Below are 14971 nucleotides of genomic sequence, written 5' to 3'. Positions count from 1 at the left end.
CTTGTTGCTTGACACATTTGCAACACGAGCTTGTGGCATGCAAATACAACGCACGAGGATGACAAGCATAAGTAAAAATACAATACTTGAGCAGTTCCACAAGGCATGCTCGACATGCAGGCGAAATCAAGTGTTGTGGGCGTTGCAGTCAGGAGTGTTTATATTTGCGTGTGTGGGCGACACTTGAGAACAATGGCGCTTGAGTGGCTCGCTGTCTACACGCACATATTTAGCATAGCGGCGCTCTTATTGACCTTGTCAGTGTCATCATTGATAGCGTGTGATTACTGTGCCCTAATATCACACTTCAGCCACTCGACTGTTGCCCTTGATCTTATTCGCAATGCTGCAGCATCACAATTTCTGGCCCATTTTGCTGTCTGTCCCCGCTGGCGATTGGCTCCCAGCTCATTATTATTCAATTGCTGCCAGAGACACGCGTGTCGATGTCGAAGTATGTATAAGCATTCAGCCATTAATCATTTGATTGTTGCCGCAAAATCGTAACCATATTAACATTCAATTAATGCAAAGCGATTGATTTTTTATTGCTCCTGCGGACAACAGATGCTTTTGATATTATTTAATGCTATTAATCATGCCGGCAATAGGAATTAATCAAAAAAAATACATAGCTCAAACACCTACAGTAAAACTATTTATGCAAGCAGATGCCTTAATAATATTTGTATTTACTTTTTTAGCTGTATAGTATAATAAAATGCATAGCTAGAAATAAAAACATAAACTAAAATAATTAGAATTTCACTGGAGAAAAATTGAAATAATTCTAAAAATATTTTTCTTGGCGAAAAAAATTTAAATAATAACTAATAACTAGTATTTGAAATATAAATGAAAATATTTTTATGTATAAACAAAATGATGCAAAAAATATACAAATTCATCAGCTAATTCAATTGTGTCTATGAAGTAAATATATTTTTAATGATACACGTCTTATAATATCTACTTATGAAATACTTTTCATCATGATTTTTCCTCAAAAATGATTTTTAGTTTTATTCAATTTTTTAAATATTTTTATTACATTTTTATTTAAATTTTTTTTTTACATTTAAAAAAAATAATTTCTATTTTAGAACATGCCATTTTATTCAAATAACTACTACGCCCCGTTGTCGTTTTCCATTCGCTGAGGGTATGCAAAAAATATAAGCGGACATTTAAAATTTGCATTCCAGTGAAAAGTTTTAGAACTGCAGAAAGGAATAAAAAACACGTTCGTTTAATGAAATGCAAATTTTAATTAAATCTGTAATTATGCGCAAACATTATTTGGTGAACCGCAAATGTTAATTTAGCAGCATTTTCAAGTAATTAATTAAAGCGTGTATATTTTTTGTTTATTATTAAATGAACACAATTTATGATATTTATGTTAATTGACAAATATTGAGCTTAGCTAATCAAATAAGAAATTATGAAAATTATTCAATGAAATCCCTTTTTTTCTGTGCTGACCAAATAAGAGCAACAGCTAAAGAAATTGCAACGCAACAAATAGTTTGAGATATCAAATTGTTTCCGATGTTATTTCGAAACTACATTCAAGCCAATACATATGGTATAACAAATCAAGCGACTGGTAAAATGGAAATGCTCGAATTACGTTAATTTTTTCAAATATTTTTAGACAAAACACAATCAATTAATATTTAAGTATTAAATGCAAAATAATAACTGAAGAAACTGTTAAGATATAGTTATTGGAAATAGTATCACTCTTGTTTGGTCACCCAAAATATTTATATTAACAGACTTTCGGTCAGGGCAGTTAATATATTATTTCTTCGCGGTCATTGATTTAAAGCTACATAAATTTATTTCCATCAATTGGTTCAGCATTTTCCAATCAAATATGCCACGCGATAAACCGCATTGGCTATGATTAACCTACAGCTCCGGACTCGCCTGCCAGCTATACGGATTACATGCAGTTGTGGTTACCAATTTAGGGTCGGTCGCTTTGATTAAATATTCTGCTTTGCATACCCTGTAAGTTATGAGTTAAAGAGGAGAAGATGGAGTATATACTTGAATGACTATTTGAGCTCTCAAACTGAACTTACTGAATTATCATAAAATGTTACTGATTTCCAATTCGTTTTGAAACACTTTTAAGAAACTTTCCAGCGTGTCTCATAGTCGATCATAGCTGATGAATTCATACTTCTTTCAGTTCCTTTTGTTTTGAATTTACTGCGCTTTTATTATCAGCGCTGAATCAATTCATTGACATGGCAATGGACTCGTTTATCCTCAGGTTGTGTCTGGCACGCATCATCGCTCGGGCGGGTTACAATAAAAAGGATTTTATATACTGTGTTTTTTTTTTGTGTTTTGATTCGTTTTATCGGACAGCAAAGTTTAGCCGCATGATTGCGTTCAATTTGTTCAGTTTGGCTGCAATCATTTATGTATCCGCTATTTGATTGCCGCCGCAACAGACAGAAAGTAGAAATCACTTAAAAATACGTGCAAGTAATTGATTTAGGTTCTTGTCGCTCAGTCGATGTTTGTGTTGATCGCAGCAGTCTAGGGAATGTTTTGATTTGGCTCTGAGCTTTTGCTCATTATGTTAACTTTTCCAAAGTCTAGTCTATTCCAATTCCACAACGAGTTACCCGGAGAAAAATTCAAGTATATATATAATTTGCGTTTTGGTTAGCGATAAGTCGATACGTGCCAAATATGTTTATTAAAGATGTGACCAATGAACTGCGAACAAAGCAACAGCCGTTGGCCCCTGGCCAAAAGGTGGCGCCATATGTTGCAGCAGTGACGCGCGGTCCCTATACACTCACGAATCCCGTCTACAGCAGCCCCAAAGTTGAAGAGGATAGCTCCAAGATGCATAGCCATACGTTTAATGTCAAAATCGCAGCGCCGATCAAAAGCCACAAATACCATCAGCGCCTGCTGCCGTCGCCGATGCCGATATGCAAGGCGAATCGGATCAAGTCGCGTTCCCATTTGCTCATGAACGAGCAGCGGGAGATGTATCGACAGCATCGCGATCGGCTTGCCAATATCAAGGGCAAGGTCAACAGTTGCCTGCCACCGCCCAAGGTCAAACTGAGAGAGGGCAATTGCATGGAGCTGTCCTATATGGAGATGCTCACCGCGCTCTATCGCAAGAGCAACAATACGCTACGCACCTTTACCAAGTCGCCGGATCCGCTGGCCACGGGGCGCTGGCGCAACACGAGCTTGGCCCGCGAAAAGGAGCGCAATCAGCTGGAGAAGAATCATGTGCTTCATCAAGGCGGCAAGCTCTTCGATCCGCACTTGGGCAAATCGCGCCGCTGCAAGCCCAAAGTGCCGCACGTGTTCAGCTATGAGGTGCCGCTGCATGTGCTCCACCGATACGAGGAGCTGATGAACATCTGCGATGTGGGCGTGCTCTGCAAGCTGCTGCGGCCTCAAATTTACATGGACTTAGAAGTGATTGGCACCCGCATCATGGGTCGCCTGGCGATTCAGCTATTCACGGAGGCCTGTCCGCAGGTCGTGCTGGAATTCATGCGTGTCTGCACGCACCAAAGTTCGCGCAGCATTTCCTTCACACGCACCTTCGCACCCATCTGGCTGGAGGGCCATATTGCTCTCGATCCCGAGCGCAGCATTGACATGAGCAACATCGAGCACGACTTCGAGGTGCTCAACCATGGTGTCGATGCGGGCATTCTCTCCTTTCCCAGTCGCTATGTGCGTGGCAACAGCCGTACCGACCTCAACTTCACCATCAGCTTCAAGCCGCTGTCCATCATGAATGGCAAGCGGGTCGCCTTCGGTAAGGTGCGCAAGGGTATGCAGCTGTTGGAGCGCATACACGATGCCACCGCACATCTGGCCAAGAAACATGAGCTGGTTGTCATCAGGGACTGTGGCGTTCTCTGAACTCGCCACAAACCTAATTATGGAATCCAATTCGTAAAATTTTGCATCAGATCTACTACGGTCTTTGGCTTCAGTGCTCAATTTGTATCTTATTCAAATGACTGTTTTTATGACAACTATAAAATTGTATGTTGACTGCTACTCTTACATGCACGTCTCTGTTCGCTTCACTTTAAGGTGCTCAACGGGTGGGAAATGCAACGGGCGGAGGAAATCTTCTCCAAGCCAAGGATTCGATTGGATCTGATTTGCCTGCATTAATGAGATTTCTCCTTTGATCTCTCAATTGATCATAAGACATGCATTTTAAAAGTCAGGCTGTGCTAAGGTTCTATTGCGAAATAGATCCATTTAACACTTCAGCTGCAGCTGGCTGCAAGGGCCTCGCTCATTGTCTAAGACTGCCAAGTGATGCACGCCTCAATGTGTTTGCCATGCTGCTCATAGGTCTCTGAACTGTCGACTTGTCACGCCTCCAAGTGGCATATGCAATGGGTTTATTTTATTTTATTTTATTTTATTTTATTTATTTATTATTTTTTTAATTTTAATTTCAATACATTCTTAATAAAGATCAAAAGTAATCGATTTATTTACCTAATCGATTTATTAGCTGGACAAATTTGTAATCGTTTCCAAGCTGTTCGTGGCTTTAATGGCAAAAATGTCAACAAAATTTACTGAGAACTAAGAAATATGGCATATTTAGACATAATTCTAATGAAAATATCTCGCAGCTCACATACTAAAAACTCTGCAGTGCTCCAAAATTTTCATTCTCAACACATTAGCCTCGACTATTTTCTCGTATTTGCCGCACTTTGTGGCTCCAAAGTCGTTGGGAAATATGAGAATTCTGTTGTGTTTCATTCAATGTCATTAGTCTAGCTTCGTTTCGCCTTAATTTTCTAAAATTTGATATCGGCTGTGATTTGTCTTTTACTCTGTGATAACAAACAAAATGGTGGGCGATGGCTTAAACAGCCCTCGAGTGCAGGGCGGCAAGCAGTCAGACTCTGATGGCCCCTATCCAGATAAGTATATGATGCGTAATACGCGAGTTTTGAGCCTGTGCAAGGCGCAGCTGAAGGAGCTGTCCGAGGAGATCGTGCAGACGGCCTGCGAGGAGCTGGTGAACATTGTGAACCTTGAGGATAATCTGCTCACCGATGTGCCAGAGGAGCTGAGGCGGATGAGCGACCTGCTCACCGACCTGGGCTTGGCCAAGAATCAGCTGTGCTATATACCGACGTTCATATCGCAGTTCTCGCGTCTGCTGGGCTTGAATCTCTCATGCAATCTGCTGCGCGACTTGCCCATGGAGTTTGCTGGGCTGCAGTCGCTACGCGAGCTGAACATTTCGCACAACCGCCTGGACCACTTGCCCCGCTGCATTTACGAGCTGGATGCCCTCGAAACGCTCACAGCCAATGACAATCAGATCAAAGAGGTAGACGCCACAGAGAACGGGCTCGGCGCCTTGCGCTATCTCAGTACGCTCGACTTAAGTAACAATGATATACAGCTGGTGCCGCCGGTGCTGGGCAATCTGACCAACATAACCGACCTAAAGCTATCCGGCAATCCGTTCCGCCAGCCACGCCACCAAGTCCTAGCCATGGGCACTGCAGCCGTCATGAATTATCTACGTGGACGCATTCCACTCTAGCAACAGAAATAGAAATGATATTTAATAACTAATTGATTATATTCGTTTATTCAAATAAAATCATATCGTAATTTAGTTCTGTAAAATCAATGCAAATTGTTGGGTGTTGAGCTCTGCTTTCATAGCTGACCAAATAAGAGCAATAGAAAATGAAATCATAATTAAGCAAGCTCAAACTGAGCCAAACTATTTGCTGTGAATTGCTGGAATAAATTGTTTTAATATAGTCAATTTAAAAGAAAAGTAGGCATTGCTCGAGACGCTGAGAAGCGTCTCCCTCAATATGGTTTTCATCAGTAATTCAATTGTGAGCTTGACTCAGTTCAAACAAATCAAAAAATAGAAATACATAAAACATAAAATGTCGATCGACATCAAGCGACGCAGCCTGAAGAAGCGTAATTCTGGAGGGTAAGTATTGAGAGTTTTGCGCGTTGAATTTAACTGTTGAACCTGACCTTGCGGGCTTGCAGTGCAAAGTCCTACGAAGGCGATTCGTTTGTGCAGAATTTTGAGAAGCGAGGCGCACGAGAAATTATTATAATTGATGCGGCCGGCAAGCCGGTGCGGTCCACTGTCAGCCAGAGGCGCACCTATATGTATGCGGCTCAGCTGCAGCCACTGGCCAAAATGTCACGCAACGTGGTCAGGGACTTGGATCCGGCTAACGATGTCACCTTTCTGCGCATACGCTCCGATTCGCACGAGGTGCACATGTCCCTCAATCCGGAATTCATTGTTGTGGTGATTCAGAAACTCAAAATACGAAAACACTGAGACAATCACAGAGTATAACTTTGTGAGTGTGTGCGTGGGCGTGTGTTAATTTCAAAACACATTCGATTAAGTGAATAAAACTGGGTAAAAGATACAAGCTGCACAAACGAAAATAGTTTTTGCTTTAACGCATATTACGTATACGCCGCTAGGCCCGATTGGAACATAATAAACGGTTCACGAGCCAAGCAAAACGTGGCTTGGCAATACATCAAATCGTCAATTATGCATAGGCACACTCGTCTGGTCTTGTGCCTGTGTGTGGGTGTGTGTTTGTTTGGCCAAGTCGAAACTCAATCGACACATTCATTAATCTTTGCATCTGTCAGTTGTATGAAGCGCGGCTTCACGCTGCGGTCTTCATTAAAAATCAATCTCTACTCTTTACCTTTCTCGCTGCAACAGATACAAGAAATCGACTATCAAATAAGCTTTGTCTTGCCTTGCAATCACTGTGAGCTATTAGCCATTAAACACGCACGTTTATTGCCTGATTATTCGAAATTTTCTTGTTTGCTAAAAATATACCCTGTTTACGCTTTTATGAGGGGGTATGTGGAGATGTGACGGATATATGTATATAAATGTGCATATATATATATATATATATATGTATATACATAGTAATAGTATTAAGTATAAATATATGATAAATAATAATATGTAAAAATAAAATTTTAATGACACAAATTATTATATTATATTATATTATATTTATTATAATATATTATTAAATATTAAAAGAAATATTAAAACCGTAATTAAAATTTTATATAAATTAAATATAAAAAGAATATATCAGAAGAAATAATTTTGTAAATATATTCTACAGTTAGTTTGCTAGTTAGTCTGTTAGTCTGATTGATATTGACTCCATAAACAGGGTATTTGCAAGTTGAGCAAGCTCAAACAAACAACTTCTGTTTATTTGTTGTTTAATTTTTAGCTTTTAGTTTGTGCTGCATTGGCATTATTCATTTATTGCAGGAAGCTGTTCGTGCCACAAAGTGGCGCATGCCACCTATATAAAGTGGGCTAATTCACACGCACACACACATATATACTCTGAGTGTTTGTGTAGCCCCACATTGGCTTTTGTTTTGCATTAATTTATGAATATTTATTTAACATGTTGCTTTTGTTAGCGCCATTTATCTGGCGGCTTTCGCATTGCTGCTGTTTATCTGTATTGTTCACATATGTTTTGTAGCCTTGTTTGGCTATTGAATTAATAGACGCCAGGTAGTCAGAGCGGGACAGCGTTCAGCTGCGGGCAGCCAATAACATTTCAACTATTTTTATAACAAATTTTAATCCCTTGACATTATGGGCCACCACATATAATATATATATATATATGTATATATATATATGAATAAATAAATGTAAGTCAATATAATGCTGCTCCATATAAAAATTACCCAAAAATATTTACACATGCTCTGTGCGGGAGGTGAAAGGGAGTTTATCGAGTGTGGCAACAAATCAACCTAAGGGTGACCCAACAAGAGCTATGCAACAAGAAATTAAAATAAAACAAAAATAATTTTCGATATTAAATTATTTTTAAATTTATTTAAAAGCTTTATTCATGCCATTTAGATATAAATATATAAAATAATAGTAAACAAAATTTGTAAGCGGGTATTATTCAGTCGATTACAGCCAACTCTTGCATTCAGAATTATTTTTAAAATTTAACCGAATTTATTTTTACTTTATTTTGCACTGGGTATAACGACTGTGTAAAATGATATAATTAAAAAATAAAGTTTCATGCATGCTTAATTAATATTTCGCATAAGGATTAAAAGTCGGCAAGTCGGCAGCGAAGGGCGAGTGCAATACCCGCTGAACTCATTTATCATTGGCCTGGCGTAAGGATAAAAATAATGTTCGACTGCGTTGACTTCTGGAGCGGTAACAACGTGATTAAGTGCACAAATGCAGTGGCCATATGTTGACATTTAATTTATTCGATTCCAATACATATATATATATATAGAAATATATATATATATATTAACATTACTTGATGTTGACTTTTAATGAATATTCAAGAGCTATCAATCATGTTAAGTCGGCGACTGAAATATGAAATATTTCATTCAGCTGCGAAATGTCTTTAAAGTACACAATGGCACTCACTTTGCGCTCGTGCTAATAACTGTTGCCACACTGTGCACGCCTTGAGTGACCATGACAGCGTCGATTGGGAATCATCAAACTTGACATCGGGCTTCGGCTGTTGACTCTTGACTGTTGACTGTTGACTGTTGTCTGTGGCTTACGCGTTGCCTGAGGCTCAGTTGGAATCCGTGAAGCTGGCGTCTGACGTTGATGAAACGTGAAATTGTGTGAATGCCTCAATGGAGATTTGCACGGCTTTCAGCTATTTTCGCAGACGTTGACAATTCAATTGCGGCTCAGAAATGATGTAGACTTAAATCATAATTCAATAAACATCAAAACATATTTGCTTCGGCAACCCGAACAATCCTCAGCATCTGCTTTACAAAATATGAAAGGCAATTTATATAAAGTAAATGCTAAAAAAACAAAGAAAATTGTTTCCCTTTTAATTATTTATCAAAGGACGCTCTCATGACTAATTTAATTTGCCATCCTGTTTATTCATACAACTGAAGTCAACTGCTAAATGACGATGGCAGCACGATGGCCATTCAGCAGCATCCGCTGCCCACAAGCTGACCACCTCTTAGGTCCTGTGACAGTATCCTGCAGGATACCCATTCACCCATTCAGCCATTCGGCACACTCATGTGACTAATGGTCTTCCCTTTGCCACATTTGTGGAGCATTCATCATGCGAGCTGTGGCCCGTTCCGCATGTGTTGCCCTAATTAGTTGCTTGGCCCAAACTACGCGCTGATTAAGTTGGCGTCAGACGCAACAAATGGCGACGCATTTATGAAACGTTTTTATTTGCAAATTACAAAAAGTTATATTTCCTATTGATTGCTTCATGTCCGAGCCCAATTTAAGATTTAACTGTGATTAGCATATAGAATATGAATGGAAATGAAAGGTATGGCCTATTAAGAGTGATACTACTTCAAATAATTATATTTCTGCAGCTACTTAAGTTTTCAATGGCATTGATTCACAGAAATATTCAATAAGCTTTGCCATTTTATAATAAATTGTCTTATGTCAGCCCAGAGTAGCAAAATATTTTAAAATATTTATCAAGCAGCTGGCACACTTCTTAATGAAGTCGCTCGTCATCATGGCAAAAAAGTTTGAACATGACTTTACTCTTTTAGATATCGGGACAACATGCAGTCGAAGTGGTCAAAAAAACACAGATAAGCTGTGTTTAGAACTTAAACTGAATTAAGTCTTCCAGTTGAATAGCAGCAGCTTTAGAATAATATCTGAACAGATGTAATATTTCACGTTGTTTGTATTTTAAGGCACTTTGTTTGCCTATAGCTCTTGTTTGGTCATGTAAATCGATATGCCATTGTTAATAATTATGAAAATTATTTGCATTGAACTTCTCTCATCGATAATATTCATACATTGCACTGCCCCAAGGACGACATCAGTTTGTTTTCGAATAGTCTTCACTTAACAAAAGAAATTACACATACGCCACGTGGTTGCAGGCATTAATTAAATGATTAAGCGCATACACACATGCAGTCGCCCACACATTGTTGTCGATCATTGTTTTTGCTATTGACGTCAGCGGCATTGAAGGACAAAAGCTTCCGCAATTTACACTTTATATTAAGGCATTATTAATTTTAATTACATTCCAATTAAATCTCAATTACACTAGGCTCCTTCAGCATCGTCGCCTTCGAGCTCGTTTGATTTAACTCGGATGCAATTACCATTTAATAAACGACTTAATAATCATCGGATGCGACTAGAGTAGTTCACACACGAGCTGGCATTATTAACAGTGACTCGACTTCAAGCATGTGTGTGGCCTAGAGTCAATAGTCTTTTGAGCAATATTGCCATAAATTTCATTTTAATTGCATTGAAATGCATATCGAAGATTGTAAATTACATTAAATAATTTATATCATTTTCTGGCAGCTTACAAATTTCCTTTCACTCCAAATTGTGAAAGTTAATCTAACTGATTAATATTCTTCTCGGGGCTTATATTTTCTTAGCTGTATAACCCACATGGCAGTTGGTTTTACTCGTTGTCTGGGATTTGGAAAGACCGAAAAGAACATTTCTTAATAATGCCAAAAGTGCCGAAGGCTCTGACCATAATTACATGCAGTGGCTAAACGAAAACATCAACTTCGCATAGTACAAATGAGCTGTGCCGACCACACACACACACACAGGCAGACACAGGTACACAGAGAATGCCTGCACCTCAGTCTAACTCAGAAAGGTAAACACACACACATGCACATCCATGCTTGCTTTGTACCCCAAAACTAACAGAAGTTGGCCCCAAGCCAAAACGACAGACAAGTTTACAATGCGACGTCAATGTACTGGCGGTAGGCGGTGCCACGCCCTGCCACACACACAGTGGAATTCATTTGTAGAGATACATTGAAAGTTTGTAGCTAAACTCTTTTACATTTTCATTTTGAATTTACTAATATATAACATAAAATTTATATTTCTATTTAATTATATTTAATTTTGACAAAATTTTAACTATAAAAATAATCAAAAATAAAAATAAAAATAAATTATCACTTACAATATATTTTAAAATAAATAGTAAATGACTAAAAAATAAAGTACTTTAAATACAATTAATTTAATTAATTATTATATTTTGTAAAATGTCGAGTAACTTATTATAAAATTATAAATAGTTAGCTGAAATATTAAATAAAATACAATAAATATAATTAAAAATATATAATCTAAAAAATGATATTAAAAAATAAAAAAAATCTGAAATATATAAATAAATATACTTTAAGCATAGCAAAAGTTTTTGAAGTAGCAATATTTAAGTTCTAAATCACGTTTTTGGCTAACATGAATTGAACTGGCGGACGCCATTTTATGCCATTGTCAATTTTGACAAGCACACAAACAAACAGAGACTCTGCTATACATATACATTTAGTATATAACTAGGAGTTAAATTTAGCTTAAGCTCGAACATGCTGCAGCTAATTTCTTCAGACTTTCTGCAAACGTTGCAATTTATAAAATGACTTTCTGACTTTTTCGCATGTGTGTAAAGCTGTCTATGTGTGTGTGGGTGGGTGTGTGTGTTGTGATGGCTGCTCCATTTTGTGGCTTGGGCAAATACTTCATAACAACTTTGATGCAACTTTTAAAACATTTACTCCCTTCTCCTCTCTCCTCTTTCGTGTACGTGACAACGCATGCCAAAAACACAAAAGAGTCGAGGCCCCAGAGCCTGTGGCAAATATGTGGCGCTTTCACCTCTTTAATTGCAGCCGAGCGGGTGATTATTTTGTAGAAAGTTTGAACGTTTTCAGTTTTTTATACCTCTTTTTTTCTGTGGCATGCTAAAAGCATTGGCAGCCCATAAAAATTAGAAATGCATTGCACGTATTTATTATATTCCGTTTGCGTCGTTTTTGGTTAAAACTTTATCCGGCTCTGCGGGCATTGCTGTGGGTATTTGTGCGCTTTTTAAATGCCCTGTAAAGAGCAGCGGCAAGTGGATAGTATGGACTAGAGAGGCAATGCGACATAGGCAGATTTATGTTGAGGCAACTAAGTATACGACGTGATCAACAGATGGCAGCAATTGAAACTATGAGTGGCTTGGAGATATTTATATTTATTAGATTTTTATTTATATTAAATATTTATATATAATATTTATATAAAATATATTTTATATAGATTTTATACTTTATAAATGTTTTATATTTCAAGCTTAATATCTGCAATATAGGGTATTTGCTAAGCAAGTTCTCTCGACTATCTCAGCGAAAACCCCGGCCAGATTCGCTTGTGAATTCGCTTTGCATAGCATTCGAATTGAGGCTGACAGAGCCATCATCAAGTCATCAACTGTGGCGACGGCAGCATCGACGGATGCCAGTCAAATAATGTTATGTGCTTTATTTGAATTCAATAATATTAAATCAATCATTTATATTAAAACTGATTTATGCACGCTTCCGCCTTCAGTGACGCTGCTCGCGATTTAACGCACGTAATTCTCTTATTTTGACTTAATGGCGCATAATTTGATTTTATTCAATGCCCGACCCAAAAGACCCACAAAATTGCTTATTAAAAAAGTTAAATGTGTGTAAGTTTTCCAACATGAAAACGCAGCACTGTAATTGAAAATCTCTCTCTACTACACTCTCTCTCTCTCTCTCCCCTCAGTTTGTGTTGCTGTTCACATGTGCATGCGAATCAGCGAAAACTTTGGCCATCGCGGCGTATGCGTAATGTTTGCACAAATTAGACTGCATAACGGCTGCTGCAAGCGCCGGCAACAGTTGGCCGCCCTGAAACTTAATATGCTGACAGAAATTTGAACTGCAACCATTTGCATTTGAATTAATTAGCGTTAATCATAAAACATTTCATGCTGCTGCACATCATGTGCCAACATTTGGGCCAATAACTTTTCAAGTTTTAGCTTACAATGTAAATGTGGCTAAACTATTACAATTACTTTTCGTGCAGCTGACAAGCATTAAGACTTATGTGGAAAATGCTTGAGGTTTTCTTCAATTTACACTAATTAGCTGGGGTTAAGGCAATGTAATTGAGAGCTCAACATATTAATTAAGGGATATGTTAGCCTCTGAGACAGGGAGTTAATACTCCTTTGACTCTGAGCTTAGGGCCAATTGGCAGCTGTTTAAGTTAATATGTATCTAGTTAAGTGTTCTATGGGACTTGCCATTTATTTATAAAATTTCCTTAAATTAATTTTTTTCAATTTATTCTTCAAGCCAAAAACTTTCACAAATAAACTTTCAACTTCTCTTCAAGCTTAGCCACCCCTCGTCAAAACCAATCACCTCATATACATAAAGCCAAATATATGTGAAGCAGGCAACAGCTGTTGATATGCTTAATGGCATTCATAAGCAAATAAAGTTGAAGCAGCAGCAGCAGCAGCAGAGCAGGATCTGAAGTTACGACTGTTTGCATGCGAGAAATATGATGTAATCATCAAATGTTGACACTTGAAAGACATCTGGCAATTGTCGCATGCTGTGTTTGCTCGACAATTTCATTTCATAATTTATTTCACAAATTAATACGCATACGCCAAGTTGGACCAAATGAATTTCAACTTAACAGCTGAGCAGATATAAATTAACGCATCTGTAGCTGACATCGACTTGCTTCAGCTCTTCCAGAGCCTTTGACTGGCTGCCAAAAAGTTTGTTAGCGCTGGCCGTCTGACAGGTGACTTTGCCATAGAGCCTTCAACTGACTAATGTAAGAGTCTCCTTTGTCGTGCCCAGCTGAATAGAAAACAAATTTTAACTTGATCAAAACACGGCTCAATTTACTGCAGACAATGTCAGCTCGGCTGCATCAAAAAAGCGAAGAGCTTGCAACACCCACAATGTGGCCTAAATCACTTGGCTCGTTCGAGTTGTAACTTTTTCGCCAACGAGCAATCAGTCAGCGGCTGCCAGCAACTGAGGTATTTTGTCAAGCGGAATCAGCTTTGACCCATGTGTAAAGTGCGATGCTTCAAAGCAAATCTTATAAATAAGCCAGAGCTGGCAAATGCTGCCAAAATTGTGCAGCGACAATAAGAGCAACAAACTAAGCGAGCTGCGCGCGCTCTCTTCTCCTCTCTCTCTCTTTTAGATGGGGTATGCTCGACTAAAAGATGCACATTCGCAATACCCAAGAATATGTTCAAGGTAGAGAGCAGTTTGACTTGTCCAGCTCGAGCAGTTCGTCGTTGCTCTGCTGCATATGACGAGTCGTGTTATGCTCTCTTTAGCACCTCGTACAGGGTATAGAAACATAGCTGGCGCAATCCGTGCGCAGCAAATTTGCATTTGAAATGCCCACACACCACATACCATGCACACACACACGCACACGCACACACATGCCACACACTGAACACGCACACACATATTCACATGAGCTGTCAACAGAGGCTTAAGAACAAAGCCACAGAGCGCCACCAGTTTTAACTTTTCATGTATGTATGTGTTGCTGTGTATGTGTGTGTGTGTGTGTGTGTGTGTAAGTGCGCATGAAATGCATCGAGAGGTTTGTGCCCGAATATAGCTTGAATAAATGGTCGGACTTTACAGTTTCGTGCATTAACACGCACGCATAGAGCTCCCCTCCACACACACCCACCCACACACACAGAGACCCGCACACACACGCACACACGCAGTCATATACACACAGAGAAATATTCATAGAAACGGATTCGCATTCGTTGCGTAGACAAAACGCACTCTGAATACGGAATGGATCACCCTTGCCTCTTCCTCTGCTCTCCAATCCCAAATTCTCATCTTGTTTCATTCTATTGTATTAGTGCTTGGCTCTCGAAGCCCCCATGTATACCCTCCAAATCAAATAAACTTCTACGCCCACAATTTATATACGGTCAACATTTTGAATAGACCCAATAGGCCTATGGCAAAGAGC

General features: G+C 38.7%; 4 protein-coding genes across 4 annotated transcripts in view; all 4 read left to right on the top strand.

Moving 5' to 3' along the window:
• Nucleotides 1-14971, top strand: part of LOC111594320 (5-hydroxytryptamine receptor 1A) — a 31230-nt gene that overhangs the window by 1906 nt on the left and 14353 nt on the right. The gene's annotated exons all lie outside the window — the stretch shown is intronic.
• On the top strand, nt 2602-4062 carry LOC111594321. The gene has a single exon (XM_023307565.2). The coding sequence runs from the start codon at nt 2716-2718 to the stop codon at nt 3922-3924; it is 1209 nt and encodes a 402-aa protein (XP_023163333.1). The 5' UTR covers nt 2602-2715; the 3' UTR covers nt 3925-4062.
• LOC111594322 (leucine-rich repeat-containing protein 40) lies at nt 4850-5624 on the top strand. The gene has a single exon (XM_023307566.2). It carries the CDS (start codon nt 4886-4888, stop codon nt 5591-5593), a length of 708 nt encoding a protein of 235 aa, XP_023163334.1. The 5' UTR covers nt 4850-4885; the 3' UTR covers nt 5594-5624.
• On the top strand, nt 5884-6500 carry LOC111594323 (dynein light chain roadblock-type 2). The gene is made up of 2 exons (XM_023307567.2): nt 5884-6004; nt 6067-6500. The coding sequence occupies exons 1-2, from the start codon at nt 5955-5957 to the stop codon at nt 6368-6370; spliced, it is 354 nt and encodes a 117-aa protein (XP_023163335.1). The 5' UTR covers nt 5884-5954; the 3' UTR covers nt 6371-6500.

Source organism: Drosophila hydei, unplaced genomic scaffold (genome assembly GCF_003285905.1).
Source record: "Drosophila hydei strain 15085-1641.00,03,60 unplaced genomic scaffold, DhydRS2 tig00008130-arrow-arrow-pilon, whole genome shotgun sequence".
Lineage (NCBI taxonomy): Eukaryota > Metazoa > Arthropoda > Insecta > Diptera > Drosophilidae > Drosophila > Drosophila hydei.
Note: the sequence above shows the minus strand (reverse complement) of the source record. Positions and strands in the feature narration are given on the sequence as shown.

Excerpts from the sequence above, each read along its gene's own strand:
- LOC111594321 (XM_023307565.2), top strand. The coding sequence starts at position 2,716 with ATGTTTATTAAAGATGTGACCAATGAACTGCGAACAAAGCAACAGCCG.
- LOC111594322 (XM_023307566.2), top strand. The coding sequence starts at position 4,886 with ATGGTGGGCGATGGCTTAAACAGCCCTCGAGTGCAGGGCGGCAAGCAG.
- LOC111594323 (XM_023307567.2), top strand. The coding sequence starts at position 5,955 with ATGTCGATCGACATCAAGCGACGCAGCCTGAAGAAGCGTAATTCTGGA. Across the intron at positions 6,005-6,066 it reads AAGAAGCGTAATTCTGGAGG|TGCAAAGTCCTACGAAGGCG; the intron begins GTAAGTATTGAG and ends GCGGGCTTGCAG.